At 42.5% G+C, this 13,083-nt stretch overlaps 1 protein-coding gene across 5 annotated transcripts in view; it reads left to right on the forward strand.

The window, feature by feature from the left end:
• fbxw7 (F-box and WD repeat domain containing 7) overlaps positions 1–13,083 on the forward strand; it is a 268,108-nt gene that overhangs the window by 221,285 nt on the left and 33,740 nt on the right. For all 5 annotated transcript variants that reach the window (XM_060917115.1, XM_060917119.1, XM_060917116.1 and 2 more), the window contains 4 exons: positions 1,393–1,527; positions 5,137–5,260; positions 5,596–5,732; positions 6,396–6,509. In XM_060917115.1, the coding sequence (XP_060773098.1) occupies positions 1,393–1,527; positions 5,137–5,260; positions 5,596–5,732; positions 6,396–6,509 (510 nt within the window). The remainder of the gene's footprint in view (positions 1–1,392; positions 1,528–5,136; positions 5,261–5,595; positions 5,733–6,395; positions 6,510–13,083) is intronic.

Genomic DNA, 13,083 nt, shown 5'->3' on the forward strand with positions numbered 1-13,083 from the left:
AATTTCTGTTAGCAGCTAGCACGGCAGATCCCAATAAGGCTCAAGCTAGCCTACAACCAGATTGAACTACAAATGAAATAAACGAGTGAATTCGCGAATGATCAAACTGATAGAATGGATGAAAGTTAACGGAGCACAACGAGTAATATTTACATTTATTTACAGAGTAATGTACAGAGACATCAATGAGAAGAAATGTTTATATGAAAAGAAAGTCGGACAGCACTTTGGCCCACGACTACACTTTCTCGACATCCGCTAGGGACTGACTGATCATACTTCCGTGTTCCTCGCCGACGCCGAAGTACAGAGCCCGCCCTCCTCATGTCTTTCAAACACTACCTCCAATAATCCTTCATCAGCCCGGCTTCTTGTCCCTCCCACTGTCTCGTTTAGTCCCAGAGAAGCCCGGCTTCCCTGGAAGTGACGATTTTGTCGATTTTAACCAATAACAACTAGCCGAAATTGGCTGTTCAGAGCCGTCTCATAGACTGCAACGGAAACCCGGCTGCCAGCCATAGAGCCCATTGAAATAAGAAAGGTTACAGCCAGTGTTGATTGGGCAGTTTTAAGTGCATTTTGGTGGGTTTTGAACATATTTTGGCTGGAAAACGTCAGCAGTATCTGGCAACGCTGGTTACAGCCTGGCAGCAAAGGTGATTCTCGTAGCGAACTGCAAGTTCATCAGACATCATTCAAATAAGTTACAGGATAGTTATGAACGTAAATACAATCTTGGGCATATATTATGTTATGCAAGTTATTGTTTTAATGAGAATTCAACGTCGTAGATGCCGCAGTTTGGGGAGAGAATTTTAGGGGAAGCTCGGCTTCCCTTGTTGTCTCTGAGAAATCGCCCCTGGTGTATAGAGGCCCATCTCCAGCAACTCTCACTCCAGTGTTCTAATGGTACAATGTGTTTGCTCATTGCCTCAGAAGGCTAATGGATGATTAGAAAACCCTTGTACAATCATGTTAGCACAGCTGAAAACAGTTGAGCTCTTTAGAGAAGCTATAAAACTGACCTTCCTTTGAGCAGATTGAGTTTCTGGAGCATCACATTTGTGGGGTCGATTAAACGCTCAAAATGGCCAGAAAAATGTCTTGACTATATTTTCTATTCATTTTACAACTTATGGTGGGAAATAAAAGTGTGACTTTTCATGGAAAACACAAAATTGTCTGGGTGACCCCAAACTTTTGAACGGTAGTGTAATGTAAAGTACGAGGCAGAGACGGATTGTCGTGTGTGTGTGTTCTGATGGAGGTCATCCTGAGAACTGGTATTTTAATATCTCTCACACAGAGATGTCAAGGACACAGATAAGCTGCTGCCTTTTTCGATGTACACAATGTTTTGATCAGTGTTGTGCTTCTGGAACGTGTGTATAGAGTTGGAGCGGGCCGGAGAAGCTCTTGGCGCTGGATGAGTTGATTGACAGCTGTGAGCCGACGCAGGTGAAGCACATGATGCAGGTGATCGAGCCGCAGTTCCAGAGAGACTTCATCTCCCTACTGCCCAAAGAGGTACACGATGCGTACGCGCGCGCACTATACATAGACACATGCGCGCGCACACACTATACGCACATTTTTCAAATGCTATGTAATTTCACACAGTTTATGCACACACACAATATTTATGACCCTTTGACTTTTTTTTAAATTTATTACTCAAGCACAATTTATATCTTAGGATTTAATAAGAAGTCTGATGCATGTATTTATCATTTCATTACCAGCACTAATTTAATAATAAGCCAATTAAATGGGCATCACTGAGTGGGAAATTTTACTCTGCCACACAGTGCCAGGGAACTACACACACACACACACACACACACACACACACACACATCTGCCATCTTTAACGCTTCCTTACAAAGGAATATTTATAAATGAACCTTTTAATTTCTCTTACTCTCTTTGTTCGACATCAAGTCATGTCAAAGTCCTTCCCACGCCATGTGGCGCATAGGGCGGCGCCGATCTCGGTTTCCGCAGCCCTCGGCCTCTCGCCTATTACATAGCTAGGGTTACAGTGCGAGGCTAGTCCTCTGGTAACCGCAAGAGTTTGACTCCCCACTCGCATCTGTATTGCAGTAGGTACCATTTTTATGATGGTCTTTGGTACGACCGTGAATAGAACTCGCGCTCTCCCGATCGAGAGGCGGACACGCTAACCACTAGGCCAACTCGCGATACCTCTGTTCGACGTACGGTGTAAGAGAACACCATTATTTTACTCCGTTAAGACCGAGTTCATGAGAGAAATATCAGCTCACGTTTATCCGCATCTAAAGTCAACAGGCTCTCTGGTTCCATTATGGCGAAAGTGTTGGCACCCACCTCCATTCCTCATGCTCAGCAGGTCGCTGTGTGAGGCAGGCGAGTGACCGGGACACTGCTTTTATTAATAAATATCCTATAGTTCTGTTTTAGTGGTTTAATTTTACACACATTCACAGTGACTGTTGAGGATATTTTTAATTAATAGATAAAAAGCACATACTAATAAAATCTCACACACACACACACTGGCACAACAATAGGTGCAACAACAGAACCACTTTCCCTCGAACGTGATGTAATGCATGGGCCACACAGAAACACACACACACACACACACACACACACGGAAAAACACCCTTCTGGCTTTTCTGTTCATAATTCATACAGTTGTGGTCAGAAGTTTCAATACACGAACATGAATGTCATGGCAAGGTTGGGCTTTCAGTGACTTCTTTGAACAACGACATTTTCTGGGGCAGAATGATGACACCGCATCTTTAATCGACGAACGCAAGTTTTAATTTATTTTGGGTTTCCTGAAATCAACACCGGATCAAAAATATACATACACGGCACCAAATATTTGGTTAAATGTCCCAAAGCAAGTTTCACCTTGACGAGACCCTTTTGATAGCCATCACCAAGCTTCTGGCAGGATTCTGGTTGGATATTTGAGCCCTTTCATGTCAGAATTGCTCGACCTCAATTAAATGTGCGTTTCCTGGCACACACCCGACTTTTAAACACGGTCCACATATTTTCGATCATGTCGTGGTCAGGATTTGTTTGAGGCTTCATGGTCTCCTGCTTTATCCTCCACAGCCAGCTCTGATGTGTGTTGGGGTCATCGTCCTGTTGGAAAACCCAACTGTCCAACTGTGTCCAAGTTTCTGACAGTTTGAGGTGATGCGGAAGAATTCCGAGGTAGTCATCGTCCTCCTCCATTATTCAATCACTTTGTGTGATGCACCAGTTCCACTGGCAGTTTAAAAAAAAAAAAAAACACATGATGCTACCACCACCATGCTGTACAGTTGGCACAGTGTTCCTCTGTCCATCTGGTCATTGTGGCCAAACAGCACAGTCTCATTTGGTCGTAAATTTTCCTCCAGAGGCTTTTTTCTTTGTCCATGTGGTCAGCTGCAAAATGTAGTTGAGGTTGAAGGTGTGGATTTTGGAGCAGGAGCTTCTTTCTTGGATACCAGCCTCTCAGTCCATGGTGAGGTAAAACTCCTCGACTGTTGACAGCGACACTGGTGTTCCAGCAGCTTACAGTTCATGACAGGCCTGTGCCTTGGTGGTTCCTGGCTTGTTCCTGACCATCCAAAACAATGTCCTCTCAGCTGATGTTGGCAGTTTGGGCCTTCTTCCAGCAAAGTTACTACACTTCTCAGTAACTCATACGTACAGTTGTTTGAACTGATGATCTTGGAACCTGGAGTTGCTCAGAAACGACTCCAAGACGCATTCCTGAGTGCAAATCTATGATTCTCTGTCTCAGGTCTGCACTGAGCTCCTTGGACGTTCCCCGTGTGTTGGTCAGTCCAATGAGTGTCAAACAAAAGTTTTATTTTGGCACAGAGAAGCTACCAGCTGTAGTCAATCATCACTGACAGGAAATTAAGAGGCCTCAGCCTTGGCAAGTTAAGATATTTTGGAACTTTCAGCACCACTGAATTAATGATCTGCTTCCATGACATTCATGTCCATGATGAGTGTAAGTCAACTTCTGAATGCAACTGTGTGCGCAAAAACAAACAAAAAAAAAAAAAACACTGCTGCCTTTGTATTTGCATGAAAGCCAGCATTTCAAGTGATGTTTCTTTTTTTATGGTGCTAATTGGCTTACAACAGGTCTTACGTGATTCTTGTCCCCCTCCCCCGGGAGAACCACACACACAAGCCAGTTATTCTACATGTCAGGAAGGGAAATGCTGGAGGCTAATAAGAGCTTCAGACATCCTGTTCTTTAATTCACCTTTTTTTATTTCTCCCAGCCATTAGAGTAAATTGCGCAACTATTAGGAGTCTCTCTCTCTCTCCGTGTTAACTGTTGCCAAAGCATTAAGTAGGTTAAGGAAATAAGATACCGCCGGTAGTCATGGGAGTTTAGATGACTTAACAAACAAACAAACCAAAAAAACCATATACGGACGCATGGATATGTTTCACATGAGAGCTGTTGATGCATGCTTTTATGTTCTATTACGTATTTCACATTTCAATGCTGAAAATTATACCCCTGCTCCGAGGGGGGGTATACTGGTTTACCTCTGTCCATCCGTCTGTCCGAAACACCCTTTTTCTCAGTAACCACAAATCATAGCCACTTGGTACCAAACTTCAGCTTGGGGTTCTATACCGTGTTTACAGTTTTCAGGTCTGTTGCACATCAACTTCCTGTTTACCGACTGAATGTTTATTTACGAAAAATATAGCGTGGGTTTACCGAATTTTCGTAACACTTTTCTCAGCAACTACGAATCACAACTGCTTGATATTTGGTATCGAGCTTCAGCTTGGGGTTCTATACCATCTATAGTGTTGTCAGGTCTGTCGCACATGGACTTGCTGTTTACCGACTGAATGTATTTATGAAACGTATAGGGTGGATTTTGACGCCATTTCAAAATGACAGTTTTCTAGGATGCTATTTGAAATCCCTGGGGAGAACACTGCACTTTACTTTGTTTCAGGGTTAATTATTTGTTGCAGTCAACATTCATAATAAGTGTCGTATTCCTTCAATTGCTTGCATTCTGATATAAGCGAGAGCGGGGGGGATACGTAAGTGAGCAGTAGCTCACAGTTGATCTCTCTCTCTCTCTCTCTCGCTCTCTCTAGTTGGCTCTGTATGTTCTGTCCTTCTTGGAGCCGAAGGATTTGCTCCAGGCTGCTCAGACGTGTCGATACTGGCGAATCCTTGCGGAAGACAACCTGCTCTGGAGAGAAAAGTGCAGAGAAGAAGGTAAATAAAAATCCGCTGCAGAGTAAAGGAAAGGCCAGTAAACTAGAGGCCAAGGTTAAGCCTTCTGTTCTGTTTGGGTCGAACAGCAACAGCATGTATAAGAACACGGAGCAGCAACAACATGTATAAGAAGTTTTTATTATAGCTTTAGTGACGTGACACTTCTTCGCTAATTAAGTTCAAGAAACGGTTCAGTAATAATGTGTATGGGTTTACATGCTGCAAGCACGATAAAGGAACGAAAGTCGATGGTTAACACTAGATTTGATTTATATACGTTGGTGTATTTGTATTAATTATGTTATATATATGTGTGTGTGTGTTGGGGCACTCAGGTATTGATGAACCGTTACACATCAAGAGGAGGAAGGTGGTGAAGCCGGGGTTCAGTCACAGCCCATGGAAGAGCGCCTACATCAGACAACACCGCATCGACACCAACTGGAGGAGAGGAGAGATCAAATCACCGAAGGTACACACACACACACACACACACACACACACACACACACCTTTCCATTCTCTCCCCCTCTCTCTCCATCTCTCACACCTTTTCTCTCTTCTGTCTTGCTGTCTCACTTGCCTTCTCCATCTGGTGTGTGTGTGTGTGTGTGTGTGTGTGTTTTTTCATGTGTCCGTGGCTGCAATTTCTCTGATGTGAGAAAGATGCTGTGTCATTCGCTGCCTCAGCAGATTCACCTCTCTCTCTCTCTCTCACACACACAGTGCGCTGCTGCAGAATCACACCCTCCCACTTCCATCCTTAATCTCTGTATGAAGCTGTAGCGCCACATGTCCTTAGTTTCATTACATTACTGTGTAATAATAAATTATTATTATTTTTATTATTATTATTGTTATAAGCAATAATAATCATTAAAATAATACATAGTTACTGATTGAACACTTGATTAGCTGTAAGGGATGATTTAAATTCTCACTAATTACAATAAGAGAAGCTTGAAAGCTCATAAAAGTCCATTTTAAAGATGGAATGATTTTTATTGTACCTGTACAAGTTGTATTTACTTGTGTTCTCTCTCTCTCTCTCTCTCTCTCTCTCTCTCTCATTCACACACACACATATATAAAATATTTATTTATTTATTTATTTATTTATTTATTTTGAGAGCAGGTGTTGAAAGGGCACGATGATCACGTCATCACGTGTCTGCAGTTTTGTGGGAATCGTATCGTTAGCGGTTCGGACGATAACACGCTCAAAGTGTGGTCTGCAGTCACGGGAAAGGTGAGCACGCTCCACTTGGGTTTTTTACTTTTTACTCACTGTGATGTCATTTACAGTTACTAGTGAAGTCATAAAGAAAATTCCGACCGTCTTTATTGTTTTTCCCCTTCTGCTTTCATGCTTCATTCATCTATTTAATTAATGCAGTTTAGTTCCTGCAGTGTGCTCATCCATCTATCCTTCTCGCTCTCCCTTCATCCCCCCATCTCTTTATTGTTTATTGATTTGTTGCTGTCAGTGTTGCCAGGCCTTATATTCTTCTTAAACTTTTAAAGTGGGAAACTTTCGGGGGAAAAAAAAAAAGAATCTCACTGCCAGCTGATGTCATAACAGCCATCACTTATACTACACACTCATCATAGTCCTAACACACACTCATTATAACTACACACGTCACAATCCTAGCGCACTCATTATAACTACATATGTCACAGTCCTAACACGCACTCATTATAACTGCACACTCGTCACAGTCCTAACACACTCATTATAACTACACACTCGTCACAATCCTAACACGCACTCATTATAACTACACACTCATCACAATCCTAACACGCACTCATTATAACTACACACTCATCACAATCCTAACACGCACTCATTATAACTACACACTCATCACAATCCTAACACGCACTCATTATAACTACACACTCATCACAATCCTAACACGCACTCATTATAACTACACACTCATCACAATCCTAACACGCACTCATTATAACTACACACTCATCACAATCCTAACACACACTCATTATAACTACACACTTGTCACAATCCTAACACGCACTCATTATAACTACACACTCGTCACAATCCTAACACACTCATTATAACTACACACTCGTCACAATCCTAACACACACTCATTATAACTACACACTCGTCACAATCCTAACACACACTCATTATAACTACACACTCGACACAGTCCTAACACACTCATTATAACTACACACTCGTCACAGTCCTAACACGCACTCATTATAACCACACACTCGTCACAATCCTAACACACTCATTATAACCACACACTCGACACAGTCCTAACACACTCATTATAACTACACACTCGACACAGTCCTAACACACTCATTATAACTACACACTTGTCACAATCCTAACACACTCATTATAACTACACACTCGTCACAGTCCTAACACACTCATTATAACTACACACTCGTCACAGTCCTAACACGCACTCATTACAACTACACTCGTCACAATCCTAACACGCACTCATTACAACTACACACTCGACACAGTCCTAACACGCACTCATTATAACTACACACTCGTCACAGTCCTAACACGCACTCATTATAACTACACACTCGTCACAGTCCTAACACGCACTCATTATAACTACACACTCGTCACAGTCCTAACACACTCATTATAACTACACACTCGACACAATCCTAACACGCACTCATTACAACTACACTCGTCACAATCCTAACACGCACTCATTACAACTACACACTCGACACAGTCCTAACACGCACTCATTATAACTACACACTCGTCACAGTCCTAACACGCACTCATTATAACTACACACTCGTCACAGTCCTAACACGCACTCATTATAACTACACACTCGTCACAGTCCTAACACGCACTCATTATAACTACACACTCGTCACGGTCCTAACACGCACTCATTATAACTACACACTCGTCACGGTCCTAACACGCACTCATTATAACTACACACTCGTCACGGTCCTAACACGCACTCATTATAACTACACACTCGTCACAGTCCTAACACGCACTCATTATAACTACACACTCGTCACGGTCCTAACACGCACTCATTATAACTACACACTCGTCACAGTCCTAACACGCACTCATTATAACTACACACTCGTCACGGTCCTAACACGCACTCATTATAACTACACACTCGTCACAATCCTAACACACTCATTATAACTACACACTCGTCACAATCCTAACACACACTCATTATAACTACACACTTGTCACAATCCTAACACGCACTCATTATAACTACACACTCGTCACGGTCCTAACACGCACTCATTATAACTACACACTCGTCACAGTCCTAACACGCACTCATTATAACTACACACTTGTCACAATCCTAACACGCACTCATTATAACTACACACTCGTCACAGTCCTAACACACTCATTATAACTACACACTCGACACAATCCTAACACGCACTCATTACAACTACACACTCGTCACAGTCCTAACACGCACTCATTATAACTACACACTCGTCACAGTCCTAACACGCACTCATTATAACTACACACTCGTCACAGTCCTAACACGCACTCATTATAACTACACACTCGTCACAGTCCTAACACACTCATTATAACTACACACTTGTCACAATCCTAACACACTCATTATAACTACACACTCGTCACAGTCCTAACACACTCATTATAACTACACACTCGTCACAGTCCTAACACGCACTCATTACAACTACACTCGTCACAATCCTAACACGCACTCATTATAACTACACACTCGTCACAATCCTAACACACTCATGATAACTACACACTCGTCACAATCCTAACACACTCATTATAACCACACACTCGACACAGTCCTAACACACTCATTATAACTACACACTCGTCACAGTCCTAACACGCACTCATTATAACTACACACTCGTCACAGTCCTAACACGCACTCATTATAACTACACACTCGTCACAGTCCTAACACGCACTCATTATAACTACACACTCGTCACAGTCCTAACACGCACTCATTATAACTACACACTCGTCACAATCCTAACACGCACTCATTATAACTACACACTCGTCACAGTCCTAACACGCACTCATTATAACCACACACTCGTCACAATCCTAACACACTCATTATAACCACACACTCGACACAGTCCTAACACACTCATTATAACTACACACTCGTCACAGTCCTAACACGCACTCATTATAACTACACACTCGTCACAGTCCTAACACGCACTCATTATAACTACACACTCGTCACAGTCCTAACACGCACTCATTATAACTACACACTTGTCACAATCCTAACACGCACTCATTATAACTACACACTCGTCACAGTCCTAACACACTCATTATAACTACACACTCGACACAATCCTAACACGCACTCATTACAACTACACACTCGTCACAGTCCTAACACGCACTCATTATAACTACACACTCGTCACAGTCCTAACACGCACTCATTATAACTACACACTCGTCACAGTCCTAACACGCACTCATTATAACTACACACTCGTCACAGTCCTAACACACTCATTATAACTACACACTTGTCACAATCCTAACACACTCATTATAACTACACACTCGTCACAGTCCTAACACACTCATTATAACTACACACTCGTCACAGTCCTAACACGCACTCATTACAACTACACTCGTCACAATCCTAACACGCACTCATTATAACTACACACTCGTCACAATCCTAACACACTCATGATAACTACACACTCGTCACAATCCTAACACACTCATTATAACCACACACTCGACACAGTCCTAACACACTCATTATAACTACACACTCGTCACAGTCCTAACACGCACTCATTATAACTACACACTCGTCACAGTCCTAACACGCACTCATTATAACTACACACTCGTCACAGTCCTAACACGCACTCATTATAACTACACACTCGTCACAGTCCTAACACGCACTCATTATAACTACACACTCGTCACAATCCTAACACGCACTCATTATAACTACACACTCGTCACAGTCCTAACACGCACTCATTATAACCACACACTCGTCACAATCCTAACACACTCATTATAACCACACACTCGACACAGTCCTAACACACTCATTATAACTACACACTCGTCACAGTCCTAACACGCACTCATTATAACTACACACTCGTCACAGTCCTAACACGCACTCATTATAACTACACACTCGTCACGGTCCTAACACGCACTCATTATAACTACACACTCGTCACAGTCCTAACACGCACTCATTATAACTACACACTCGTCACGGTCCTAACACGCACTCATTATAACTACACACTCGTCACGGTCCTAACACGCACTCATTATAACTACACACTCGACACAGTCCTAACACGCACTCATTATAACTACACACTCGTCACAGTCCTAACACGCACTCATTATAACTACACACTCGTCACAGTCCTAACACGCACTCATTATAACTACACACTCGTCACAATCCTAACACGCACTCATTATAACTACACACTCGTCACAATCCTAACACGCACTCATTATAACTACACACTCGTCACAATCCTAACACACTCATGATAACTACACACTCGTCACAGTCCTAACACACTCATTATAACTACACACTCGTCACAGTCCTAACACGCACTCATTACAACTACACTCGTCACAATCCTAACACGCACTCATTACAACTACTCACTCGACACAGTCCTAACACGCACTCATTATAACTACACACTCGTCACAGTCCTAACACGCACTCATTATAACTACACACTCGTCACAGTCCTAACACGCACTCATTATAACTACACACTCGTCACAGTCCTAACACGCACTCATTATAACTACACACTCGTCACAGTCCTAACACGCACTCATTATAACTACACACTCGTCACAGTCCTAACACGCACTCATTATAACTACACACTCGTCACAATCCTAACACGCACTCATTATAACTACACACTCGTCACAGTCTTAACACGCACTCATTATAACTACACACTCGTCACAGTCCTAACACGCACTCATTATAACTACACACTCGTCACAATCCTAACACGCACTCATTATAACTACACACTCGTCACAATCCTAACACGCACTCATTATAACTACACACTCGTCACAGTCCTAACACGCACTCATTATAACTACACACTCGTCACAGTCCTAACACGCACTCATGATAACTACACACTCGTCACAGTCCTAACACGCACTCATTATAACTACACACTCGTCACAGTCCTGACACGCACTCATTATAACTACACACTCGTCACGGTCCTACCACACTCATTATAACTACACACTCGTCACAATCCTAACACGCACTCATTATAACTACACACTCGTCACAATCCTAACACACTCATGATAACTACACACTCGTCACAATCCTAACACGCACTCATTATAACTACACACTCGTCACAGTCCTAACACGCACTCATTATAACTACACACTCGTCACAGTCCTACCGCACTCATTATAACTACACACTCGTCACAATCCTAACACACTCATTATAACTACACACTCGTCACAGTCCTACCACACTCATTATAACTACACACTCGTCACAATCCTAACACACTCATTATAACTACACACTCGTCACAGTCCTAACACACACTCATTATAACTACACACTCGTCACAATCCTAACACGCACTCATTATAACTACACACTCGTCACAGTCCTAACACACACTCATTATAACTACACACTCGTCACAATCCTAACACGCACTCATTATAACTACACACTCGTCACAATCCTAACACGCACTCATTATAACTACACACTCGTCACAGTCCTAACACGCACTCATTATAACTACACACTCGTCACAGTCCTAACACGCACTCATTATAACTACACACTCGTCACAGTCCTAACACGCACTCATTATAACTACACACTCGTCACAGTCCTAACACGCACTCATTATAACTACACACTCGTCACAATCCTAACACGCACTCATTATAACTACACACTCGTCACAGTCCTAACACGCACTCATTATAACCACACACTCGTCACAATCCTAACACACTCATTATAACCACACACTCGACACAGTCCTAACACACTCATTATAACTACACACTCGACACAGTCCTAACACACTCATTATAACTACACACTTGTCACAATCCTAACACACTCATTATAACTACACACTCGTCACAGTCCTAACACACTCATTATAACTACACACTCGACACAATCCTAACACGCACTCATTACAACTACACTCGTCACAATCCTAACACGCACTCATTACAACTACACACTCGACACAGTCCTAACACGCACTCATTATAACTACACACTCGTCACAGTCCTAACACGCACTCATTATAACTACACACTCGTCACAGTCCTAACACGCACTCATTATAACTACACACTCGTCACAGTCCTAACACGCACTCATTATAACTACACACTCGTCACGGTCCTAACACGCACTCATTATAACTACACACTCGTCACAGTCCTAACACGCACTCATTATAACTACACACTCGTCACAGTCCTAACACGCACTCATTATAACTACACACTCGTCACAGTCCTAACACGCACTCATTATAACTACACACTCGTCACAGTCCTAACACGCACTCATTATAACTACACACTCGTCACAATCCTAACACGCACTCATTATAACTACACACTCGTCACAGTCCTAACACGCACTCATTATAACCACACACTCGTCACAATCCTAACACACTCATTATAACCACACACTCGAC

This window comes from Neoarius graeffei, chromosome 3 (genome assembly GCF_027579695.1).
Source record: "Neoarius graeffei isolate fNeoGra1 chromosome 3, fNeoGra1.pri, whole genome shotgun sequence".
NCBI classification, from domain to species: Eukaryota; Metazoa; Chordata; class Actinopteri; order Siluriformes; family Ariidae; genus Neoarius; species Neoarius graeffei.